This window comes from Barbus barbus, assembly GCF_936440315.1.
Source record: "Barbus barbus genome assembly, chromosome: 30".
Lineage (NCBI taxonomy): Eukaryota > Metazoa > Chordata > Actinopteri > Cypriniformes > Cyprinidae > Barbus > Barbus barbus.
Genome location: NC_136758.1, coordinates 26,425,677 through 26,453,298, shown reverse-complemented (window position 1 = coordinate 26,453,298; position 27,622 = coordinate 26,425,677). Strand labels below are relative to the sequence as shown.

At 35.7% G+C, this 27,622-nt stretch overlaps 1 protein-coding gene across 2 annotated transcripts; it reads right to left on the bottom strand.

Annotated features, from left to right (window-relative positions):
* Positions 1 to 47: 47 nt before the first annotated feature.
* On the bottom strand, positions 48 to 27,622 carry LOC306850271 (protein-tyrosine kinase 2-beta-like). Of its 2 annotated transcripts, XM_079385812.1 has the most exons (30): positions 27,504 to 27,605; positions 26,802 to 26,856; positions 25,671 to 25,905; positions 25,167 to 25,345; positions 24,102 to 24,189; positions 23,835 to 23,914; positions 23,454 to 23,516; positions 23,319 to 23,373; positions 23,053 to 23,193; positions 21,824 to 21,898; positions 20,886 to 20,987; positions 20,669 to 20,783; positions 20,420 to 20,459; positions 17,927 to 17,961; positions 17,769 to 17,813; positions 15,296 to 15,393; positions 15,077 to 15,158; positions 14,899 to 14,999; positions 13,785 to 13,900; positions 12,885 to 12,985; positions 12,684 to 12,773; positions 12,150 to 12,354; positions 11,182 to 11,278; positions 11,023 to 11,079; positions 7,031 to 7,066; positions 6,867 to 6,891; positions 6,257 to 6,303; positions 2,502 to 2,636; positions 2,329 to 2,409; positions 48 to 584 (listed from the first exon to the last, which is right to left on the bottom strand). In XM_079385812.1, the coding sequence occupies exons 3-30, from the start codon at positions 25,875 to 25,877 to the stop codon at positions 369 to 371; spliced, it is 2,712 nt and encodes a 903-aa protein (XP_079241938.1). In that variant the 5' UTR covers positions 25,878 to 25,905; positions 26,802 to 26,856; positions 27,504 to 27,605; the 3' UTR covers positions 48 to 368. The 2 variants fall into 2 exon arrangements, with proteins under 2 accessions (XP_079241938.1, XP_079241939.1); XM_079385813.1 differs by lacking the exon at positions 26,802 to 26,856 and having other exon boundaries at positions 121 to 584; positions 27,504 to 27,622.

Sequence of the window (27,622 nt, the reverse complement as noted above, 5' to 3'; positions counted from 1 at the left end):
GTGATTCTAAATCAGTTGTACTGTATAGAAATACAAATTATATTATTGATGTTGCATTTATTTTCTATAAAAACATGCTTGTAAAGTTTAGAGAATTAAATAAGTTACTGCTCTGACATGACAAAGCTGCAGAAGTCTGTATTTATTTCCTCCCACAAACTTTCCTGAGAATAAACATCTTTGAAAACAATTACAAGCAGACACTTGTCAAAATACATCTGCAAACATTCAATGTCGAAAGCCATGCTTTCATTCTCATCCAGAATCATAAATAAAGCAAGTTGTACCAGGTCATTTACAGTTAAATCCATCCTCCAGCTTTCTCATTGGATGAAACCGTCTATCTGACACCCAATCAGGGATCAGATCTAGGGTGTGGTGGGTTTGGCCACATTGGCTCGCACTCGGGCCTGGTCCACAGCGTCCAGCAGGTTTTTGGAGTCCATGGTCAGCGTGTGAGCGGCTGCCAGCATCTGTTTCTTACACTCGTCCTTCAGAGACGTGACGGCGTTCTGCTGAGCCAGACGCATCTTACTGATCAGCTCGGCCAGATCCTTATTCAGCAACTTCTGAGTTCCTTCAATCTGACAAACAAGAGAGCAGCCAGAACAACACTTTAGACTTTCTAATGTATAGAAATATTATGGATTTTTCCATTACAGAATACAAAAAATAAAGAATTATCTTGCAATTCTGAGGGAATAAAAAGTCAGAATTATGAGATGTTAAAGAACGATCTAACAATTCAGACTTTTTCATCGCAATTACAAGTTTATATCTCACTGTTCTGACTTTTTTTCTTGTAATTCCGAGTTTATATATAACAAAAGTCTTAATAGTGAGATATAAACTCAGAATTGAGATATACGAACAATTCTCAGAAAAAAAAAAGTCAAAATTACAAGACGTTACTTGTTGCAAGATGAAAAAAAGTCAAGCTGGTTTCCGCCACGGAATGAAAAAATAGAAAAAGGTATTTACGACTTTTTTTTATCTATTCTGACTTTTATTATTGTGCATTTATATCTCACAATTCAGATTTTGTTCTCACAATTCTGAAAAAAATAAGTCATGATTACAAGATGTATGTAGAATTAACCTAGTGGTTGAAATGGGTATTGCAGTCCAAATTCAAAAAATTGGAGAGGGTATTTTTCACCAGCCCCTCCTCCTCAGACTTGATGCACACACAGGTTGCCAGATTAATGACACCAACAGGAACGAGCGCACATGAAGATGAATGAAATGAAATTTTCCGCCAACTGGCAACCTGGGGTGGCGAAATACAATTGGGTAAACTGGCAGTGGGCGGGTTTCACAAACCAAAACAGAGACTGACATTCCGGCCCGGAACACACATTTTCAAAGGAGAATAACTGACTGTAGCATTGTTTTTCAGATAAACAAGTATGTTAACTTAGCATGTTTCTTAAATATCTGCAAACATGATATTTTTATGCTTTAGTAGAGTCAAAAACCTACATACAGCACCTTTAACTCACAATTGTGAGAAAAAAAGTCAAGCTAGTTTCTGGCATGGAATAAAAAAAATAAAAGGTAAATTGTGAGAAAAACAGTTGCAGATGTTAGACAAAAACAAGCAATTTACCTTTTCTAGTTTTGGAAACTCTTTTTCTTGCAATTTGAAGTCGCAATCTGAATCAAACGAGTCAAGTGCTTTTTAAAACTATTTCAAGTGATGTCGAAATTCGAAAATGGCTCTTCTGACTGTTTTTTATCAGAGAATGGAGTTTGAATCAATCGGAGCGCTTCCAGCGTAAATAACTCGCTCAATTGAATCATTTTGCCTGTTCCTCCACTTTTTGCACCTTCAGCCATGTTTACACGACACTGTCAGTACTACTACTGGCTTAGCTCGCTAGTTTTATGACATTAACTGAAATAAGTGCCAAAAAGTATTATGTTTACAAATAAAATATCCATATTTCCATTCCAAAAATAACATCAAATACAAATCTACGAACATATTCAGGTGACGTAACCAGTTTACTGCTAACTAGTGAAATATTAATATACATACGGGTTACAGGTTACATACACATATATTTTATTGTTTGAATAAAATTATTGCTAGGGACAATTTAGTGTTGAATATTGGCAGAGACATGTCCCTAGTGTCCCTAATTAAATTCTACACCCTTGATTATTATCATTTATCTCACAATCTGAGAGAATCTTACAATTTAACAATCTAATTGAAATAAAAAGTAACAGTTACGCTTTTTTTTCATTTTTTGGAAATAAGCTTTGATCATTTATAGCTCAAGTTCTGCAATTCACAATAGCTTTAGTTTGACGATGCTTTACCTCTATTCTGATGGACTCATGTAGAGTCGGGAGGATGTCGTCCACACTGCGGATCAGACTGCGCAACGTCATTCCTACCGACTGCCAAATAAGACAATAATGACCTTATTGAACACAGAAACACGACTCCATACATTAAGCATTAAGAAATACAATGTTCAAAGTCGTCCTACCTTCACCACAGTGACGTACTCTGAGGCTGGCAGCGTGTTGACATCGTTCTTCAGCTGCACCACGACCTTCACCATCTCCATCACGTTATGATAGACCATGTCATCCGTGCGGTCCAGTTCTGCTGTCGGCGCTGGCTAAATGGACAGAACAAGTCAGTGTTAATACATGCAGCAAATCATTGCATTTATGTTCATGCATGGATTTCATAAGAACAAATGAGAATTGTCTTGCATTGTGATTTAAAGCAAAACATGTAAGTGTTGCTTCAGTATTAAGATAATTTTCTTAGTTTTTCTTAATATTTAGAATTAGCTTTTATTTCTATACTTTGTTTTCATTTTAATTTTAGTTAATATTTAAGTCAGTTTGTTGTGTTCACCTAGATGAGCCCCGGGGACATATCCCCAGTGAAGACCTTGACTAAAAATACAATAAAACTAAAAATATAACAAAATAACTAAAAATATAATAAAATACCTAACTACATAATACTATTATTGTTAGAAATTGCAACAATATAAAAATAGAAATAGTAATATACAAATATACATAGTAATATACAAATATGAAAAATTAATAAATACATTTTAAAATAATAAATAGTAGAATTAATAAACAGAAATGTATTAAATTAATTAAACTATACATTTAAATTATAATAAACAAACAAATATATGTTATAAAAATAGACAGAGAAACAATAAATGCATTAAACTATACACTCACCTAAAGGATTATTAGGAACACCTGTTCAATTTCTCATTAATGCAATTATCTAATCAACCAATAACATGGCAGTTGCTTCAATGCATTTAGGGGTGTGGTCCTGGTCAAGACAATCTCCTGAACTCCAAACTGAATGTCAGAATGGGAAAGAAAGGTGATTTAAGCAATTTTGAGCGTGGCATGGTTGTTGGTGCCAGACGGGCCGGTCTGAGTATTTCACGATCTGCTCAGTTACTGGGATTTTCACGCACAACCATTTCTAGGGTTTACAAAGAATGGTGTGAAAAGGGAAAAACATCCAGTATGCGGCAGTCCTGTAGGCGAAAATGCCTTGTTGATGCTAGAGGTCAGAGGAGAATGGGCCGACTGATTCAAGCTGATAGAAGAGCAACTTTGACTGAAATAACCACTCGTTACAACCGAGGTATGCAGCAAAGCATTTGTGAAGCCACAACACGCACAACCTTGAGGCGGATGGGCTACAACAGCAGAAGACCCCATCGGGTACCACTCATCTCCACTACAAATAGGAAAAAGAGGCTACAATTTGCACGAGCTCACCAAAATTGGACGGTTGAAGACTGGAAAAATGTTGCCTGGTCTGATGAGTCTCGATTTCTGTTGAGACATTCAGATGGTAGAGTCAGAATTTGGCGTAAACAGAATGAGAACATGGATCCATCATGCCTTGTTACCACTGTGCAGGCTGGTGGTGGTGGTGTAATGGTGTGGGGGATGTTTTCTTGGCACACTTTAGGCCCCTTAGTGCCAATTGGGCATCGTTTAAATGCCACGGCCTACCTGAGCATTGTTTCTGACCATGTCCATCCCTTTATGACCACCATGTACCCATCCTCTGATGGCTACTTCCAGCAGGATAATGCACCATGTCACAAAGCTCGAATCATTTCAAATTGGTTTCTTGAACATGACAATGAGTTCACTGTACTAAAATGGCCCCCACAGTCACCAGATCTCAACCCAATAGAGCATCTTTGGGATGTGGTGGAACGGGAGCTTCGTGCCCTGGATGTGCATCCCACAAATCTCCATCAACTGCAAGATGCTATCCTATCAATATGGGCCAACATTTCTAAAGAATGCTTTCAGCACCTTGTTGAATCAATGCCACGTAGAATTAAGGTAGTTCTGAAGGCGAAAGGGGGTCAAACACAGTATTAGTATGGTGTTCCTAATAATCCTTTAGGTGAGTGTATATTACAATTATAGCAAATGAATAAATCATATAAATGAGATACTTCAAATAATGAATAAAACACAAATATAACAAATACATTAAATTATAAATTAAAATGCCCCATCGGGACAAGACCACGGGAATCAGATAAGCCCTTTACACAATCTGACATGGCTGCGGTTGGAATTGAACTGCGGGTTTCGTCTGGACAGAGGAGAACTGGCCCCCCGACTGAGCCTGGTTTCTCCCGAGGTTTTCTCTCCATTCTGTCACAGAGGGAGTTTTGGTTCCTTGCCGCTATCGCCTCTGGCTTGCTCAGTTGGGGACACTTGATTTCTAGCGATTATTGTCAATTTGATTTCACAGATACTATTTAACTAAACTAAGCTAGACAATGACATCACTGAATTCAATAATGAAATGCCTTTAACTGAAAATTGAGTGTTTAATCTTATTATTATACATCACTGACACTCTATCCTCCAGTTTGATACTGTTAAGTGCTTTGACACAATCTGTATTGTTAAAAGCTCTATATAAATAAAGGTGACTTGATGTGACTTGTTTAAAAAAATTAAAAAATGTAATTTAAAGCTATAATTGAAAGCTACAATAGTACATTAATGTTACTAATATACTAAAACTGATTAATGCATTTTCTTAAACTGAACGTGCATGGTCTGAAATCAGATTTCAGAGCTTTAGCAGTTTTTATTTTTATATTTCAATTTTCATTTTAAATTTAGTTAACGATTTCGTCATTTTGTGTGTTCATTATTAAATATTTCTATTTAGCTTTAATATTTTTTAGTTTTAGTAATTTTCTACTTATATTTAAACTTATTTCAGTTGGTTGCCAAGACATTTCTCATTTTAATTTTTTAAGTTTTTCATCTAATATTTATATTTTGTTTTATTACATCTGTGTTTTAATTAACACATTTTTAATATTTAAGTTTTAGTTTTAAGTAATGATAACATCACTGGGGCAAGATCATTTTTTGGCCCATTCTCCTTTTTTAAGCTGTAAAAATCATTTCAATTATTTAAAGAAAATCTCAACCTTTCGGAGTATTGTTAGCATTTTAATGGCATTAATTATAACAGACATGGAATAAAAGTTTTTTATATTTATTTTTTTTAAATAGTTTATAGCTGCTATGTTTTTTTATTATTATTTCATAGGGTCTTATTTCATTATTTATTTTATTTCAGTTTTATTTTCATTTTTTAGAACATAAACTTAAAAATAAGAAAATAAGAAATGTTGGCAACTAGCTGAAATAAAATAAGTTTACATTTTTTAATATTTTGATTTTATTTCATTTCAGTTAATGTTTATAATGTTCAAGTAAAAAAAAAAAAAAAAAAAAACTATAATAACCCAGAACCTAGTTTAACTTCTCAAAAAAAACAAAAAAAAAATACTCAGCAGTCTCTCAATTTTATTTATTCCCCAAAGCCATTTTTACTCTCATTTGGTGCTGCTGACCAAAGCTACTCTTAGGCACTGCATACAGCAGCTCGGAGACAGGGTTTCATTTCAGCGTCACCCAGGCTGAAGTCTGAGGACTGGTGGTGAGAGAATCTCAGAAAAAACCTCCCTCATCCTCATTCTACTGAGCCATTATCAAGGTGAGCTCACAAGGCCCAAAGCTCATCAGGTTTTAGTCACAGAGCTCCCAGTAAAACCCCGCTTTGATTGCTGCCATCAGCTCGTCTGGAAACTTCCAAAGGACGGCTGACACCTTTACTGAGCAGCTTCAAAAAGAGATCAGAAGCCTCCGCTGGCCTTCAGCCCATCCCTAACCGCATTAAAACCACAATTACCTGAGCGGACAACCGCGGGGGCTTCTCCGGAGGAACCTGGGAAGGAGCTGAGAGAAACGCAGCAAAACACAAAGTCAAAAGACAGCTGAAGATGGTATATGGATGTGGTCATTAAGATAACAATGGCTACTGACTAAAATAAGGATGAGTAAAGGAATTGTTCAAGAATAGGTGCATCAATGCCAGTGTTGTTATTGTTCACTAAAACTAAAATTTTCTAAAATTTCGAAAACTATAATTAAAAACAAACTTTAAAAACGTAAAAAAAAATTAAAAATGCTGTCTTGGCAAGTAACTGAAATAAGTTTAATTTAAAATACTACAACTGAATAAATAAAAATAAATGAAAACATTATATATTAATATCTAAAATAATTATAAAAATAAAATAAATTATAAATTATAGAAAAAAATATATATAAATATAAAAAAAATTACAAAAGCACATAAAATAATTAAAAAGACTAAAAATTAAAAGCTAATGCAAAAAAAATAACAGCGTTCAGGTTTTATGATGTGAGTAAATGACAGCAATTCTAATTTTGGGTAAAATATTCATCTGTTTATCGATCTTTGCTTTAGTTAATTGTGTGTGTTAAAATGAACTAACCTTGGCTTGTCTCATTTTCTGACATCTAAAATAACAAAGAGAAAAGGGTGTTAATGTTGGATAATAATAGTTCATAACAGTGGAAGACAAAAGTCTTGATGGGACAAGATTATAAAAATGAGACTTGTATTTAAATAGAAATATTTCATATATAAGTATTTTACCACTTTAGCCTTTGTGTCGTTATTGGCAAATGGATCCTGTAAGACAAACAGAGCAACATAAGGATGAGCATGAAGTCAACATTAAATGACGAAACCCATTTTACTCTCATAATGTGACACATTTCTAGACGAACAAGATAAAATATAAAACAGAAATCCATAGGGAAAAGGAAAAATCAGCCATAAAGGAATGTCATTTCACTGGAGGAGCAAGTCATTACTTTTTGATCAAAGATTAGAAAGGCTAATATTGTCTTCTTCTGAATAATACACACTGACTAATTTATGGACTTTATGTTAACTTTAATCTATTCTTATGTAACAGTCTTTTCAAGCTCCAGTCGGGAGTCTCCTTCACAAACACACACTGACATGTTCTGCAGATGAGGAAAGCAATCATACGAGGAAATAATATCACCTCATGAAGCTTTTGTTTATGCTTGTCTTCATTAAGTCCATAAATATACTCTTAAAATATATGCATTTACAACTGACAATCTTTAAAAAGGAAAATGGGCCAAAAAATAGTGTGGTTATCATCAATTAAACTTAAACTATTAAACATTTGTTTATTGAAATACAGCTGAAAAAAATATAATATAAAAACTTAACCTTAAAAAACTTCAAAACAAAAATGTAACTATTGATAAAGAGGATTGTAGTAAATAAAAAGTACTAAAATTACACTGATCAATGCACCAAGTAGTAAAATGACTAAATTAATATAAATTAAAGCTAAATAGCTATATTTAATAACAAAAGCACGGGAAACAATTATTAAAAGGTAAAAGTAAAATAAAAATGAAAACTGAAAATATAAAAATTAAAAGCTAATTCAAAATAGTAATAGTATATAAACAATTCTTTATAAAAAAAACAGGTCAATGCATGAAATTTTAGTTGAAGTACTAAAATAACTAAAATGTATATACATTTGAAAAGTGAAAGTGACGTGACATACATTCAAGTACGGTGACCCATGCTCAGAATTCGTGGTCTGCATTTATCCCATCCAACGTGCACACACACACCGTGAACACACACACAGCAGTGAACACACACACAGCAGTGAACACTCACACACACACCGTGAACACACACCCGGAGCAGTGGGCAGCCATTTATGCTGCGGCGCCCGGGGAGCAGTTGGGGGTTCGGTGTCTTGCTCAAGGGCACCTCAGTCGTGGTATTGAGGGTGGAGAGAGCGCTGGACATTCACTCCCCCCACCTACAATCCCGAGACTCGAACCCGCAACCTTTGGATTACGAATCCTAATCTCTAACCATTAGGCCACAACTTCCTTAAGCTAAATAGAAAAATAAAAAAAAATATTAACTCAAACTTAACTAAAACTAAAATGACTAAAATTTAAACAGCTAAATTTAAATATTAATAAAGGCTAAAATACTAAATAATACTAAAATACCACTGTCTTGCACTACACTGAATTTCGTCAATAACCTGTAGCTCAAACACTAGTTCATGGTGCTAGCAACATCAAGGTCATGGGTTCGATTCCCAGGGAATGTAACTGATATACCTTGAATGCAATTGGATAAAAACCCTGTGCCAAATGCATAAATATAAATATAAATGCATATGTAGTGAATCAGAATGTTCATCTACCTGAATTACAGCAGGTAGCAAATCATGGTTCATCTGTGTTGTGACATTCATACTTTATAATTCATAATTTCCTTTCTCAGTCATGAATAGGTTGTAAAGGATGTGGCTGATATGCTATGGTATGATATGCATTCATTGCAAACAAGTCTTTTTTCATCGGTGCAGAAGCTGTCGTTGGTGGTTTTGACAGACTGTGATGAAAACTAATGGCACTTTGACTTAAAAAAAAATAGGAGCCCTTTAATATGTACCCACCTGAACTTCCTGTTTCAACAAAAAATACATCAACACAGGAAAGAAAACTCACTGGGTATTTTTGGACAGTCTGTGTGTGTGTGTGTGTGTGTGTGTGTGTGTGTGTGCAATGCATGTTTCATTGGCTTTTTAAAGACTTAGTTCAATTTGCTGGACATTTACTCATCTTCATCCCTTCCAAGATGTAGATGACTTTGTTTCTTCATCAGAACAGATTTGGAGAAATGTAGCATTCCATCACTTGCTCAGCAATGGATCCTCTGCAGTGAATGGGTGCCGTCAGTATGAGAGTCCAAACAGCTGATAAAAACATCACGATAATCTACAAGTAATCCACACCACTCCAGTCCAACAGTTAACATCTTGAGAAGCCAAAAGCTGTTTGTAAGAAAGAAATACATCATTTAGATATTTTTATCTTTAACGGTGCTTCCGGCTGAAATATGACTCCTCTATCCATAATATCCATAATATCGTCTTGTCTGAATCAGGAGAGAAATCTGCACAGATCAAGCACCATTTACAAGCAAAAACTTTTCTAAACAGATATGTGGGAGGATTTTGGTGTGAAAGGACAATGGGAGATTGACTTTTTTACTGGAGGAAGGGTTATTATGGATTATTGTGGATATTTTGGCCAAAAGTGACAGTTTAAAGATAAAACGCCTTAATGATGTATTTGTTTCTTACAAGCATGCATCACTGTAAACTCGAACAGTGAAATGAAATTGAGTTAATGAGTTAATTTCACTCAAATAATAATGAAAGTTCATTGGACTTAATTGAAATAACTCAAAATGTCATTGTAGTAAACTGAACTTAAAATGATTGAGTTTTCTAGTTCCCAGCATGCTTTGCATTAGACAACAAGGAAAATAAATGATGAAATGTTGTTATTTTGCACAAGATTAACATAGGGAGACATAAGTTAATACTTAAATGTTGTGTTATGTTAGGATTTACATAGTTTTCGGTTATGCTGGATTTGTAGTGTTACCATTGTGGTGAAGAGCAGAGCCTGTGGTTAGGTTGAGGATGGAGAGCAAAATTTAAAGACTATATATACTGTATGTCGCATGACTATTTACATGCAAGTATATAGTGAGAGTATTTTATGATATAACTACATTAGTATGTACTACAGTGATTTTACTAACTAGTACTTAAATAAAGATCAGAATGAATGAGGTGTTCATGGAAGGAAGTTGTTTGTAAATATAATTGTGAAGAGTGGGGTGGGATCATGGAAGAGAGGCTTGGCTTGGCTCCTGGCTCTCAGCCCCGCCCCACTTGTCATAAAATTTTAAGCTCTACTTACTGAAAAAAACTGAGTTTGTTTACTCAAATGTTTTGAGGCGATAAGTTTCCTAAAAGGTTTTGAGTATTCTTAACTTATCAGGTTTTACAGTCCAGCTTTTCGCTTCACCAGATGTTACTTGTGGATTATTGTGATGTTTTTATCAGCTGTTTGGACTCTCATTCTGACGGCACCCATTCACTGCAGAGGATCCATTGGTGAGCAAGTGATGGAATGCTACATTTCTCCAAAACTGTTCAGTTGAACAAACAAACTCATCTGCATCTCGGACATCTTTGCATCTTGAGGGTGAGTAAATTGTATGTAAATTTTCCTTTTTTGGTAAACTACTCCTTTAAACACACAGGAGCGTGTTTGCAGTACTGTAGGCAGGTGGCGAGCAAGCAAGTACACACAGACAAGCACAACTAAACCACACGCTAAAACATATTCACACAATGACATGCATAACATGGCGGTTTTGAGCGCAGATGCAGAAAAGCAGGCCGAAACCACAGCTGCTGGAAATGGTGTGACTTGACCTAGATAGACGTGACCAACATGAAGCTGCTATATAATTTATAGTTACGGTCTACCAATTTTAAATGCATCACCCACTGCGTAAAATACATTGGTTTCTCTTTCATTGCTCAGGAGACATAATAGAATTTTCATTTAAATATCAACTTGTTTAATCTTGGAAAAATTTGACGAGAAAAGTTCATATGGGTCCATCTACTTGTCACTAAATAGAAGATGCATTTTGAGCAATTAAAGCAACTACAGACTTAATAGGAGGGAAAAAAAAATCACCTGGAGATGTAGACGTGGATTGAGAGTGCTGAAACCTGAAGGTTTTTTTCTTGACGGCTTTTCACAAAACAAGAATGAAGATGAACAGATAAGGAGTGAGTATGATAAACAGTATGAGAATAACAGAGTGAGAAAAACAGAGAGTGAAAAGACAGACACCTTTGGTGGAGCATCAGTAAACGGGGTTATACTTATGGAGCGAGTTCTGCCTCGCAGCTCCTCCACCTCCACTTCCTTCTCCATTTTATGAACATCACTGTGGGAAGCAAATAGAAACACTTCATGTTACAGTATTGTTTTTATTGTTATTTTTTATGTTTTTTTAGTATTATGTACATTTTTAGTTTTTAATATTTATTTGATTTTTTTTATTTGTTCAATTTTTATACGATTGATTTGTATTTTGTATTATTATTTACTTTTCTTAATATTTATTTATATCGATTGTACAGTTTTATTATATATTCTTATTTTTATGATTTACATTTTATTTATTATTTTTAAATATTAATCTTTTCCGCAATGTCCACTTACAGTGTTAGTCAGTTTGTATTTATTATAATTATGCACGTTTATTTTATTTTTGAAATATTTATTTACCTTTATTATTTTTTAATATTTATTTTATTATTAATTTACATTTTAACATTTATTTATATTCATTTTTTTATTTGATTTTATTTTTCATATATTCACCTTTCCCTCAAAATCCACTTACATTGTTAGTCAGTTTGCAGTTATTTAATATTATTATTAACATTTATTTTTTTATGCTTTTATTATATTTACATTTTTATTTGATTATTTTTACATTTTTATTTTATATTTATTTTATGTTGGTTATCATTTACATTTTAAATAGACCAGTTTTAATGTAATTTTTTTCCCCTTAATGTCCAATTACAGTATTAGTCAAGATCATAATCTGGTTTTTAGTGATGAGTTTCTGATGAGTCAATAGGTAAATACAGAATAAGCAGTTTTAACAGCTTATTTTTAATAAATGCTCTATTTTTGGTTAGGGTTAGTGCTCTGCTTTGAGCTCTGAAATGCATACTTATGACTCGTTTAATGGTTTAAACTGACAGCCCTTTACGTCTTTGACGACCAGGGCAGCGGTGACATACCTCAGCTTGCACACGAGCTCTGCGAAGCTGGGTCTCTCGCCGGGGCTGTAGGCCCAGCAGCGGGTCATGAGGGAGTAGAGGGTCGGCGGGCACCGCTCAGGTTTGGGCAGACGGATGCCCTGCTCCAGCTGGTTTATCACATCCTTGTTCTCCAGCCAGAAGAACGGCTGCTGACCTCCACTTATGATCTCCCACATGCACACAGCTGAAAGGAGAAGCACAGGAAACCGCCAAGAATCAGGAACCATAAACTGCTTCCGAAATTCATTGCAAAACTTCAAAACGCATGGCATTGTGAAAGATGTGGCTCTTCACAGGAACCGGCTTTGAATCAACAAGACTGACAACAGGAAATAGGAATTCACATCATGATGATGGCTTGAAAAATCCTCACGATTACGTTGATCTGTTGCCTAATGTGGTCAGAACAGTGATTGAGTTTTGAAAAGATAGCATTACGCTTTGTAGACGTGACATAACGCACCAAGCATGTTTAAACACACTGATCTCACGTCACGCTTCAAAGTCACTAACCAAACATCCAGACATCACTCGCCGAGGTAAAGCGTCTGAAGTTGATGGACTCCGGCGCCATCCATTTGATAGGTAATCGACTCACGGAGGCTTCAGAGAGAAAACAAACAGTGTCATTTGACAGCATTAGGCAGAAGAGAGTGAAATATTAGAGTCAAACTGCATGATAAGTTTAAACAGACTAGTCAGCCTTCATCTTGCCTTTATAATACTCCTCCTCTTCTATGTATCGGGACAAGCCGAAGTCTCCCAGCTTCACACAGTCTGATTTAGCGACCAGCACGTTTCTCACAGCAATGTCCCTGATGGAAAAACATTGAACTGAAGAACTTGATTATGCACCACTAAAATTGGTTCTGCACAACCACACGTATGAGATACAGATGATTATCAAGAAGGAGATGTGAAGACACCAACAAGCCAATGCGGTTTAACTTTTAATGCATGTGTGAGTTGTAGGACGGCAATTCATAATTCTGTGTCCTAAATTTAAAATACAGCATGTGTGTATATTTTGGGGTCAATAAGATTATTTGATTATTAAATTGATAATTTTATTCAGCAAAGGCACATTAATTTTATTAAAAATGACAGTAAAGACATTTCTAATATGATACAAGATTTCTTTTTCAAATGAATGCTGTCTTATTGAACTTCCTATCAAAGAAATCCTGAAATATATATATATATATATATTTTTTTTTTTCACAGCATACATTTTTCTACAGGAGCAAGATTCTCCATAGCTGAATAAATACTAGACATACAATGCAGTATGAGTGTAATTGTGCGGATGCCCCATATAAAGTGCACTGCAGTTAGCAGAAGATGTTCTCTACCCATGACCTTGATTTTTTTACCTTCAGCTTCAGCTAAACTTTTACCCACAAGAGTGTCTGACACTCTTCTGAACCTGAGACCAAGATAAAGAAAGTGAAAAGTCGAGAGGAAGAGATGTTTATAAGCAGCCTTTCTGTTTCTTCAGACTTTTAAAGATTTAACTAAATCCCTAAAAAATACCCAGACTAAATCCCTAAAATTTCCATTATGGTTATTCACAGTAATTGCATAAACTTTAGGTCAGAAGGTGTACTGATTTACCTGTGTACCATGTTAATGCCCTCAAGGTAAGCAAGAGCTTTACTGATCTGAAGACTGTACAGGATCAGCGTGACAGTGGTTAATTTGTGCTTGTTATCCACCAGGTAATTTCCTAGCTGAAGAAAAACAGAGAAACCAAGATGATAATAAAGTCTGATTAACAATATTGCAAAATGTACTAATATGAGTCGGATTTACCCATTATTGTGACATAGGCAAGAGCGATTGTTAAAGGAATAGTTCATCTAAAAATGATCATTAGATAATAATGTACTCATTCTCGGGCCATCCAAGAAATAGATGAGTTTGTTTCTTCATCAGATTTGGAGAAATGTAGCATTGCATCACTTGCTCACCAATGCATCCTCTGCAGTGAATGGGTGCCGTCAGAATGAGAGAACATCACAAGTAACATCACAAGTAACCCATGCCACTCCAGTCTATCAGTTAACATCTTGTAAGAAAGAAACCCATCATTACTTAATTTAACTTTAAAGTGATGCTTCAGTCTAAAATACCAGTCCTCTATCCATAATATTGCTTTCTTTAGTAAAAAAAGTAATCTGGTCTGAATCAAGAGAGAAACGTGCATAGGTCAAGCGTCGTTTATACGTAAAAAGAGATCAAAGCAAATATGTGGGTTAATTTTGATGTGAGAGGACAACAGGGGATTAACTTTCCCTGGAGGAAGCATTATTATGGATTACAGACTAATATGTTTGCTGGAAGTGGCGGCTTGAAGTTGAAGAAACCTTAATGATGGTTCTGCTTGTTAAACATGCAGCATTTTGCTTCACCAAATGTTAATTGATGGACTGGAGTGGTGTGGATTATTGTGATGTTTTTATCAGCTGTTTGGACTCTCATTCTGACGGCACCCATTCACTGCAGAGCATCCATTGGTGAGCAAGTGATGCAATGCTACATTTCTCCAAATCTGATGAAGAAACCAACTCATCTACATCTGGGATTGCCTGAGGGTGAGTCCTTTAATAGACAAAAAAAACCTATTCTTAATTCTTGAGTAGTTTTGTCTGATTTTCCTTTCTACCAATTTTCTTGGATATGAACAAACCAAGACAAACTTGAAATCATTCAAATTAAAGAATCTCACCTCTCCATACTGGTAAAGCTCCATGACAATCCACACAGGATCTTCCTCGATAATTCCTACAAGTCTCACAATGTGAGGATGGTCCAGTTTCTTCATGATCACTGCATGAAAACAATGATTTTGATAATTCTATTCAGGCATATATTGGATTCTACAGGAGGAAGATGAATCATCTTACAAGCTTCACTCATGAACTTCTCCTTCACATCAGCTGAGCAGTCCTTGCATGTCTTCACAGCCACACTCACTCGCTCTCCTGTCTGGAAGAAGACACAAGATTCATGAGGTTTCTGTCCTGAAAGCTGAGCTTGAATATGTTTCTAGTGATTTCTACTAAATCCTTGCGATCAGTATCGATGAATATTAGGGCCTGTAGGCGTGTGACTGATGCACTAACCTTGCTTTTATAGATCCCATCATGCACCTCACCAAAGAAACCTTCCCCCAGAATCTGGCCGAGAGCAATGTCGTTTCGTGAGATGCTGAATTTACATGCTGGAAAACAAGTGTTTGAGATAAAAACGTCAAATAAATTGATAAACAACAATTAATCTGTCTCTTAAAATATAATTTGGCTCTAGGGCTGCCCTTGACTAAGGATTTTTCGGGGCGACTAGTAGTCGTTCATTTTATATATTAGTCGACTAATCGCATGTTTATTAATAAACATTATAATGATCCTTTGATTGCCTACATACCCTAATAAGCGCTCAAGCACACACATAAAGCTTACCACAGTGCACACCTAGAGCCCTGCATTGCAGCCCAGGCCCAACGGGCTCTGACTTTTTTACGCCCCTAGGGCCAGGCTTCGTTTCCTTATTTTTAGATTTTAGACATCCAACAATTAGTGATAAAAAAAAAGCCGCGCTGGTGGAAACAACACAAAACCGTGCTATTGCGACTGTCAAGAGCAGCTCGATGGTGTTTAGTGCCCAGCAGCAGCATGTGTGCCATCAACACAGCTGAAGAGTTCTGCGTTCAAACGCACACAATAGGATAAAGCTTGCAGCAAAGCCCCAGCAAAAGTAATTACCATGAATGTGTCCGGGGGAAATAGTAAAGAGATATTTGAATTGTTTACTAGTAAACTAGTGTTTTCTGAGTCGCTGTCGCAAGGATGAAGTTGCCGACCCTGACTCGGCGTCTCCTCATTAGACGTGCCTTTAGAGAGAAGTGCATCTTTATGTATTATGATTATAATGAAAGAGTTTTTGTTTTTGATTTGTGAGGCATGTATTTGCTGAGTTTCGGTTAATTTTTGTGAAGCGCTCCTGTTCAAGACATAGGCTATGATCACTGTCTGCCGCTAGCCGCTTGGTCGTTACTTTAAAAAAGAATTTAAACTTATTTACAAACAGAATTGCTACAAACGTTTTTTCTAAATTAACTTAATAAAAAAACAAAACAAAATATAATCACTTTGCCATTACATACAAAACTGAACTATTAATAATAGCTTATATTACTAATAGCTGAAACATAAGCCGTTTAGGGGAAAAAGGGGGGGAGGGGGCTCGGGCCAGAAATTCTGATAAGCTTTCAGAAAAACAGTGAGGAGACTGCATTAAGATTTTAATAATTTGATAAACTAGTGCTTTCTTTGTTTTCCGCTTAGGAGATGAAGTCAGCAACACTGACTTGTCATCTTTGCAGTAGTGATGCCCCTGTATGCATGTTTCATTCGGATTACATAATCAGAGAATATTTGTTTTCCATTTGAATTGGTTCATTTGTAAATAGACATTTCACTCCCTATAGATATATTTTTAATGTCTGTAAGGCAAAGATATACATGGATTTCGTGCTCAAGTTCACAGAGACCGAGACAGCAGAAAGCGCATCATATGCTTGCTTTCATTATTTTACAAAAGCGCAATGTTTTGTTGTTATTGTTGTGAGTGCATACAAATAAACGTAGTCTTTACAGATTCGAAAGGTGTACTATTCTTATCTGTATGAGCAAACATGACAGAGTATTTTAAGAACAAGTGAGCGAGATGAACCTAGTTGCACTTGAGTAGAGCTCTGTACGTTTGGCCCCTTTTTGCAGTTTTATTAATTAATAATACTTTCACTGATGGCATACAATCGGAAACAGCAGGAGTTGTCTCCAGCGGCTTCTCTGATTAAGAAGAAATCCAAGCTACCGACCCCGAGCAATATGATGGAAAAGTTGGCGAACACTGTTACAGACTTTGAGGACATTCTAAGGCTTCTCACTCATCTTTTTGGTCTCAGCTCTCACAGGACCTGTTATATTTGTTGGGTATTGAGATATGTTGCATGGACCTAGTGTGGAAACTATAAGTTTGTTTCATTCAGCGTTTGATGTTGTCTTTTCTGGAATCCATGTGAAAAATATTTTACTGTTGGTTGGGGTGGGTTCTGAATTTGCACAGTTGTTTTTTTGTTTGTTACTGTTTTTTCAGGAAGAAATTTAATAAGAAGTTTCTAACAAAAAAATAACAAAAACAAGTGAGCCTCCACTCTACCGGCGCCTCCATCTGTCCTGCAGTGAGTGCTACTGTTCAGCTTCCTCACTCCACACAGACACCAGAGTACAGGGAACATTTCTATAGGTTAACATTAGATTGAGCAGCCGTGTAAAGTTGCTAATACTTACATATATCACATGATAAGCCATATTTGAGGTCGATGATTAATAGGCAAGCGTTTGGATGTCTTCGTGCCTGATGTACTGTATTACCATAGACTAGACGTTAACTATCTGTTAGTCACGGACTGCGTGACTTCACCTGTGGATTTTTGCGTGGACTAAGCGACTAATAAAATTTTGGTCGACCAAGCCTCTCGTAGTCGGCTAACGTATAGTCGACTATTAGGGGGCAGCCCTATTTGGTTCTTACTTGAATCTGGTGTATCTTCTGGTATCTCTGCATAAATATCTGAATCTGTGGGGGGAAAAAACATAATGGAATAACATTATATTGATTAACCCATCATTTATAAAAATATTTGTATATTATAGGCAGTATTTTTGCAATATATATTTTGCTTTACATACTTTTGCTTTTCTTGTCAGATCTGGTGTTTTCCATACTGTTTTGCAATATAAGATCAGACAGGGTTAATAAGACAGAACCATCTAAATTATCATAAATGTATATGTGTGTGTGTGTGTGTGTGTGCGTGCGTTTTTGTGACAAATGAGGACATAAACTTGTATAATGACACAGGTATGACACAGGTATTACAAGGTGAAGGTGACTTTTCAGGACATTGACCCATGTCCCCACTTTTCAAGATGCTTATAAATCATACAGAGTGAGTTTTTTGGGGGGAAAGTAGAAATGCGCAATCTCCTGTGAGGGCTAAGTTTAGGTGTAGGGCAATGGCACATACAGTTTGTACAGTATAAAAACCATTATGCCTATGGGATGTCCCCACTTTTCACAAAAACAAACGTGTGTGTGTGTGTATACATATATATGCATATATACAGTGCCCTCCAAAAGTATTGGAACAGTAAAGACAATTGCTCTGTTGGCTGTGGAGTCAAGACATTTACAAATATGACTGAAAGATGAATATGAGACAAAACTACAGAATGTCACATTTTATTATTGGGTGATTCAACACATAGATGTTTTACCAGCTAAGAAGTTCAGCACTTTTAGAGTTTCATCCCTCTATTTGATGTGAGCATAAGTATTGTAACAGTTGCCTCATGGGTCTTTCTAAATGATCAGCTGTGTCCTGTTGCATTAATTCTTCAGATATTAAAAGCAGGGAATGTATCGTATCAGTTATATCTATTACTTCTGCATTCTGAATCCTGCAATCAATGATGACACACACAAACCAGGATGAAGATGAGGGAGCTGACTTTGAGAGAAAAGCAAGCAATTTGGATGCTAAAAGAAAAGAGGAAGTCAGTTAGAGCTCTAGCAAAAACAAAGGGCATGGAGAAATCAAGAGTTTGGAAACCACCAGCGACACCAGCAACCAACAACTGCCTGATCGGCTGAGAAAACAACAGTAGTTGATGACAGAAAAATCATAAAAGCTGTGAAAATAAACCCTAAAAGACGTGTCTGTAAAATCACCAACAACTTCCAGAAAGCTGGGGTGATGCTCTGACAATCTACTGTCCTCAGGAGACTTTGACACAGAATTACAGATGCTACACAGCAAGATGCAAACCTCTGACCAGCACCAAAAATAGAAAGACAAGATTAGTTTGCAAAAAAGCACAAAGGTGAGCCAGAAGAGTTTTGGAACTGTGTTTATGGACCGATGAGACAAAGATGAACCTTTATCTAAGTGATGGGAAAGAAAAAGTGTGGAGAAAAAAAGCGAACTGCAAATGATCCCAAGCATACAGCCTCATCTGTAAAGCATGGTGGAGGTGGTGTCATTCAGTAGCAGAATGAATTTGGAAGGGTACAAAACCATCTTGCCTTCCAATATTCAAGAAAATGCCACCAGATTCATTGGGAAGTGCTTCATATTGCATCAGGACAATGACCCAAAACACCCTGCCAGTTCAGTCAAGGAATTTATAAGGGCAAAGAAATGGAAAGTCTTAGATTGCCCAAGTCAATCTCCAGATTTAAATCCGATTGAACATGAATTTCACCAGCTGAAGAGGAGAGTAAAGGCAGAAACTCCCCAACACAAGCAACAATTGGAATTGGCTGCATTAAAGGCTGGGAAAAGTATTTCAAAGGATGAGAGCAAGAGTCTGGTGATGTCTATGGGTCACAGACTCACTGCTGTGATTGTGTGCAAGGGATCTGCAACTAAATAATAGCTTTTAATCTTTTATATCTGCCTTATGTTCAACTGTCCCAATACTTATGCTCACATCAATGAGTGGGATGAACTCTAAAAGTGCTGTTCTTTTTATTTGGTAAAACATGTATGTGTTGAAACGGCTAATAATAAAATGTGACATTCTGTAGTTTTGTCTCATATTCATATTTTTATCATATTTGCAAATGTCTTGACTCCACAGCCAACAGAGCAATTTTGTCTTTACTGTTCCAATACCTATGTATATATGTGTGTGTGAGTGTGTGTGTGTGTGTGTGTGTGTGTGCATGTTTATGTGGTTTATGAGGACAAACGTGTATAATGACATGGGTATAACAGAGGTATTACAATATGAAGGTGGTTTATGAGGACACAAATTTGTATAATGACATGGGTATGACAGAGGTATTACAATATGAAGGTGGTTTATGAGGACACTGCCTATGTCCCCGTAATTCAAAAGGCTTAAAAAACATACTAAATGGTGTTTTTTTGAAAATCTAAAAATGCACAAAGTCTCCTGTGAGGGCTAAGTTTAGGTGTAGGGTTGGTGTAGGGCAATAGCACACACAGTTTGTTCAGTATAAAAACCATTACGCCTATGGAGAGTCCCCATAAACCACAAAAACCAACATGTGTGTATGTATGTATGTATGTATGTATGTATGTATATATATATATATATATATATATATATACTGTATATATAAGACTGCAGAAAAAGCAAAACATCATTGCTCACCTGCTGGGTAAAGGAGGTAGAGAGATTCTAGCTTCTCTGTCTGGTAAACATAAGCAGTAGTTAGTTATTTGTATGGTGGCAATCGCAGCGCACACTATTTCTACATTATTAATGGTCAAGCACTGATTAGGCAAGTCAAAAACAGAGGAAGTACTTGAATTGGTTTCATTAGTGGATCATTTAAGATTTAAGATACATGATGATGTTAGTTTCATGGCCTAGTAATACAAAATAATAAAGCCCACACACCTTTGGCCTGTACTATTAAAGTTGTCTCATTTCCATGCTCCAAACGACAGTAACCATCCATTAAATCAACCATGTTCTCTGCGATGGCCAGAGAGGCTATGCTGATGTACAAAGGCTGAAAATGACAACAGAAAGATCAAATCTTATAACATGCATGTAAACTGATGTTATATAGTAATCACGCATTAATTTCAAGAAGACGTGTGGCTCCATTTACCTGTTTAGCTCCTTCTATATCTATATGTAGCAGCGTCTTTCCGTCACTCTGAGGCGTGCTTGTAATACTTCGAATTTGCGCAAATGTGGCTAGACAGACCGGCTAATGAGGACATATATATATATAAAACATGTTAATATACATGAACACATAACAGGGTTATTATATTTAAGTAAAACTAAATTAAATTACTAGTAAATTTCACAATTAATTACAAAAAAAAAACAGCCAATGACACATTAAATGTGAAATTTTGATGTGGAAAGATATTTTCTTGAAGATATTTTCTTGAAGATAACCAATATTCTTAGTTTAGCTTAATGTACTAAAATAACCAACACAAAAACTGGAATAAAATGAATAAACACTATATAGACATATTAAAATAAAAAATACTAACATTTATAATAAATACTAATTCTAAATATTAATAAAAACTATAATGTATCTCAATAGTATTGTCACGGTGCACACAGCAGGGAGGAACAAGGAACACGCAGACGAGGACGTAACTCAAAACACAGTCTTTAATGACGACATCAAGGCGAGGGCAAGACAAGGCAGGGCAGACACTGACATCAAACACCGGGGGTAACGAGTAGACCAGCCCCAATAACACTGAACAGACAGAACTATAAATACACAGGATAATTAAGGAAAACAGGGCTGGACAAGAATTAACTAATGACTGCATTTAACAAGGACAGGAAACAAACCAAATAAGGACACAAGAGGCAGGAACACATGACACGCACGACAGAGGACTGACAAGTATTAGTATCCCAATGATACTAAAATAACACTGACGCATGATTTCTGACCACATCTATTGGCAGATGCAAAATTTTTCCATTCTGGTTAATTGACAAAATAGAAGTGGTTATCGAGTGCTGCGTTTTAGAGAATAGGTGGAGACGTCTGTGAGGGGATCTTCTTACCACAGAGCTTTGGTCTGTACGTTGCCGAATACCTTTGGGCCCGATGATCAGATCCACAGAGATGCTCCATCCTTGCTACAGAAGAATATACAGTTACACTGAGCAACCATTGCAGCTTTTACACAACAACTGCTGCTTGATGAACATCTGTAGTACACACTTAAACCACATTCATATCAATGTCACGCACTAGATAACAAAATAGCAAATAACATGCTATCTATGCTGCAGAAAGATAACACACAAATGAATTACAAGTAAAACACTTTGTAAAAGACGATTTTATATGATGGAAAATAAACTAAAATATCGTACTGAAAATGAAAAGTACTGAACTTGGACTTCATAGTCACTTGAAGAGTTTTTGTAGGATTTAACTGCTAATGGCAATTTCTTCAAAACTGTTATCTAATGCTTTCACACATTTGTATACATGCCCACCGTGTCTAAAGACATTTCAGGGCCACTGATTTTATCTGTCCACCCACAACTAGTTCTCACACTACTTCAGAGAGCAAAGGACAAACATCAACCATCAGTGAAGGAATAGTTCACCCAAAATTAAACATTTGCTGAAAATATGTGAATGTGTGCCATTAAAAACAGCTGATAAAACATCACAATAATCCACAAGTAATCTACATGACCCCAGTCCATCAATTAATGAAAACCTGCATGTTTAAGAAACAAATAAATAATTAAGGCATTTTTACTTTAAAACTTAAAATCAACACTTCTATGCAAAATATGTGTCCATAACCCATAACAACGCTTCCTGCAGTGGAAAAAGTCCATTCACTGTTGTCTCTCACATCAAAATCCACCCACATATAAACTGTTTTGACTTGTAAAGGGTGCTTGATCTATGCAGATTTCTCTCCTGATTCAGACGAGATGACCTCTTTGCTGGAAAAAGCAATTATGGATTTGTTTCTTGCAAACATGCAGCTTTTCATTTCATTGATGGACTGAAGTGGTGTGGATTGTGGATTATTGTGATGTTTTTATCAGCTGTTTGGACTCTCATTCTAACGGCACCCATTCACTGCAGAGGATCCATTGGTGAGCAAGTGATCCTTAATTTCCCTTCAAATCTGTTCCCAGGAAGAAACCAACACATCTACATCTTTGATGGCATGGAGGTGAGTAAATTTATCAACTTTTCATTTTTGGGTCAACTATTGCTTTAACATGGCTGTAACTGAAAAAACATCATGATCGGATCTTACCACCAGCTCACAAGGAAAAACCTCTTCATCAAAACTGGAAAAGACAGATAATGTCTCAAAGAACTTGATGATGCACTGCTCTTCCTTTAGCAACGCAAACTGCTGGAACGTTTGCTGGATCAGTTTCCGCAGCTGCTTCGGCTGTTTCACACCCGGCATATATAAACAATATTTCTTCATTACAAATCATCATTTACAAAAGCTATTAGTGTGTATTGGATTGCTATGCTGCTTTATTCTCAAAGAGGGCAAGAAAATGTTTTCACCTTCATACTGCCTATTAATTCTTGAGGAAAGAACAAATCCAGACCAACATCTTTCCTGAAAGGAGCAGAAATTCCATCAATGCATTGTGTATTTTCTTGAGTTAATCTATCTAAAGCACCATACAAACTACTTACTCCAGCAGATCGAAGTTTGATTTTTTCTCCAGGCCGCTGGCATTCATGTCTTTATAAAACCTCCTGTTAGAATAGAAAAAAATAATTTTCCCATTCACTGCAGAGGATCCATTGGTGAGCAAGTGATATAATGCTATATTTCTCCACAAATCTGTTCTGATGAAGAAACAAACTCATCTACATCTTGGATGGCCTTAAATTTAAATTTACAGTACATTTTCATTTTTGGGTGAATTATGTTATTTTTACTTCATGTGAAGTACTTGGTGCTTACTGTAATGTTTTTTTTTTATTATTATAAAGCAATTTGAGCTGCATTTCTTGTAAGGTGCTATACAAACAAGAGTTATTATTATTATCGGTTCATCTGTATAAATATACCTAATCTCCAGACAGCCCAACTGCAGCGCCATCCCATCACTAACTCTCCTCGCGCTGTGCTGCATGTAGTCATTGCGAACCTGCATAACAACAGCAATAACACACCTTCATTCGCCTTTTAGATGTGCAAACCACCAGCAACATTTCAGCGCTACATCAAACACAGTGCAAATGGTGTGACTCATGTTTCCTTCACTTTTCTGTGTGGCGTTTCAGGATATGGAGTGGTAAATGTGAAGAAACCCTCCCTATGTGACAGGCACTGACCTGCTGGTAGAAGTAGAGCATTGTAGTTTTGTCATGCTTTAACTTCTCCAGGAAATCAGGAGGAATGTAACGGATCCTCAAGTCATATCTGATCATGACGGCAGGACAAAAACAGGATTAGGAACATATACAAAATTGATTTCCAGCACTGTAAGAACCCCATGAACTGTAAGGCAAAATATTTCTTCTGGGCAAAATATAGTTCAGATGTGAAACCGAACAGGTAACGGTAGGCTTATTTTTTCCATTCTACAGAAGTCAATGGCTACCGTCAACTTTTTAGTTACCAACATTCTTCAAAATATCTTCTTTGGATCTCAACAGAATAAAGAAACTCATACAGGTTTGGAAAAACTTGAATGTAAATGATGACAGAATTTAAATTTGGGGGTAAATTATCCCTTTAAATATAAATTTCAAATGGAAAATATATTTAATTTTTTACCTTCAAATGCCAAAGTGTATTATAAAATGTACTTGAAGTGGCAAGAAAATGTATTACCAGTTTTAAAATTAATTTGGGATAAATGCAAAACACATTTTTAAAATATATTTTGGACGATATACACTGACTTATGATGCAGTTTCCTCAACCATATAAAGAAGCACAACTGTTTTTAACACTAATAATAATGTTTCTTGAGCAGCAAATCAGCATATTAAAATGATTTCTGAAGGATCATGTGTCACTGAAGACTGGAGTAATGATGCTGAAAATTCAGCTTTGATCACAGAAATAAATTATATTTTAGAATATTTTCAAATATTTTCAAATTGAAATTGAAATAATATTTTGCAGTTTTACAGTTTTTACTTTATTTTTGATTCAATAAATACAGCCTTAGTGAGCAGAAGCGACTCAAAAACATTAAAAAAGCTTACCGATTCCAAGCTTTTGAACGGTTGTGTTAATATATTTAGACTGAAAATATACTAAAAATGGCCAAAACGTAGTATGAGCAATATGAGCATAATGATAATATATTACTGCAAATTTAGTTTAAAATTAGCAATACGTTTTTTGTTTTTTAATCTTTTTGCCATGTGGGACACACACACACACACCTCCACTCCGCCTCGACGTGCTGCTGTTCATATTTCTTCTCCACCTCTGCTACGGTGAGGTTCGGGTGCAGCCAGTGAACCTCGTCTGATTTCAGGTGTTTGAGCAGCAGACCGTAGCATTCTGAGAACTTGATGTTGGGACCGAGTCGCCCGCTGTCCAGGATGGACTGAATAATTCTCTGCATCATTCAGATCAAACATTTATACATTTGTAGGTTTTATTATATGTTTATAAATGATATGTCTAAGACTATATGTTTAGAGCTTTTTTACATTACTTTAATTTTACTTATTTTCATAAATGTCTTACTAATGAACGAAAATAATTTTCTCCATTATGACATTTTGATTTTATTTAACATTCATCATGAAATCAATGCAAAAAATCTTAATGCTCAAAGTGATCCTTCATTATAACAACAGGAAGTTATGCTGATGGGCATGATAACGTGCTTCATATTGCAGTTATGATTCATGTGTAATAATGCACGTTCATCTTCTCACCCTAATATTCCAGGAGCTTTCACATTTGACCAGTTTGAAGTTCTTGCCCAGGTTGGCGCTGTTGCTGATGAAGCAAACTTTGAGGATTTTCACCAGCCCCGTGCATTTATTCTCGACAGCACCGGCGGGTGCCTGTGGTGGACCGGGAGGAGGCGGTTTCCATGATAACGTACTGGTGTCACCTGACATCGCTACAAAGGCTGTCATGAGATGGATCTCCTCAACTGACTATTAGCTGTGTGGTGAGACGGAGGAGAAATAATGCCTTCAAGTTCAGGCAGGAACGTTACACAGCCAAAGGAAATCAATGAGTGACTTAATAATAAACTATGAGAACATGAATATTGGAAATTATAGGGATGAATCCTTTCCTGATATATGTCAAAGTCAGAGAACAGAATCTGTATTTTTTTTTTTTTTTTTTTACACTTGGAAATATTCAAAAATAGGAGTTTGAATATTTTTAAAACAAAGAAATGTTATGAAGTAAAAGTAATTTTAATGCTCAGCAGACTAACATAACAATTTTTAAATATATAAAAATAATAATGTGGGATTAATTATTATTATTCTTAGACTGCAGAATTAAAGAATTATAACTAAAATTATATAAATCCTAGAACTATCTGAAACTAAGCTTAACTGTCTTAAAAACAGCTTAAATGTAGTTTTGGTAAAGATGTTAAAGCAAAAAAAAAAGTATGAAAAAACATAATAAAGTATTATTATTAATAATTAGAATTATATAAATCCTAGTACTGTCTGAAAGTAAGCTTGTCTTAAAAACAAATAATATTTCTCAAGTAAATAAATTAGTAATAACAATAATAATAACAACCTGCATTCAATTATTATTATTTTGTTGATCACTAAAAAATTCCAAGTATTAAAAAAATATATAATTATATACATTTATCTGACTGTAGGCATAAGTGTCTTGAGAACCACTTAAATGTAGTTTTATTCAAACCATTTTATTTAGAGCTTTAATCAGTTCTAAAATAGCATTCGGTCACATTTCATACAGAAATTCTCCTATTACAGACAGCAGTAATAAAAGCACATGACATTCATGACCAAACACACTATATTTGAACATGTCAGCACACAGAGACTAATGCAACATCCTACCTGGACGTGCTCCATGACTGATGTGTGAACCAGTTCCTGTGTTACCATATGATCTCTGAGATAATGACGAGATTCACAGAAATGTTGTCAAGCACAAGCAATGGCCTTTTTCAATATCTCAAAGAAAATAGGAAGTAGCTTGGTTTAGCTTCGCTAAGAGAATTCCACTAGAAAATGTTTGACTACTATACATTGACTATCAACTACTATATGTCTCTTAAATGTATCAAAGCCATCTACCACAACTTTGGTTTCTTGTCATGTGGTATCAGGTTCAGAGATGTTACAGTATGTGAAGATGTTAATAATTCACGTTGTGCCATGCTAAAAATTGTTTTGAAGAGGAAATAAGTGATGTTGAAGTTTATTAAACTACTAAAACATTTAGTTGGAATCAAATGGCAAAATATTGTGACCATGTTTTTATGGCATCAGCTCAATATTCATGAATCATGATGACAACGATCAACCCACAACATCCATACAAATGCAAATCACCCGATCAGGCAATGCCTCATATGTTTGACTCTTTCTGCCAACACCACCATTAAAATGAAGCCAAATGAAAATGGAAACATGTAATGATATTTGCAGCACATCAGGATCTACTGAACTTCCTTTTTAATGCTACACTCTGACTTCAAGGTTTGGAAATGGTCAGAATCTCTAATTGAAATAAGAAAATGTAAATGTGTCACAGACCTGGGCATGAGCTGATATTCAGTGCAGATTTCTCTTGCTCTCACTCTCTCTTGTCTGGTGTTTGTTTAATTCATACGAATCCAAACTGACAGTGTGAGAGCTGAAGTCCTGACGTGAGT

What these genes read in the sequence shown, in the direction of transcription:
- LOC306850271 (XM_079385813.1), bottom strand. Translation starts at nt 25,877, where the DNA reads ATGACAGCCTTTGTAGCGATGTCAGGTGACACCAGTACGTTATCATGG. An exon ending in GTACAGACCAAAGCTCTGTG is followed by an intron (nt 20,988 to 21,823) that starts GTAAGAAGATCC and finishes TGTCCTCATTAG; the next exon opens with CCGGTCTGTCTAGCCACATT. An exon ending in AGAAAATGAGACAAGCCAAG is followed by an intron (nt 6,304 to 6,866) that starts GTTAGTTCATTT and finishes CGTTTCTCTCAG; the next exon opens with CTCCTTCCCAGGTTCCTCCG.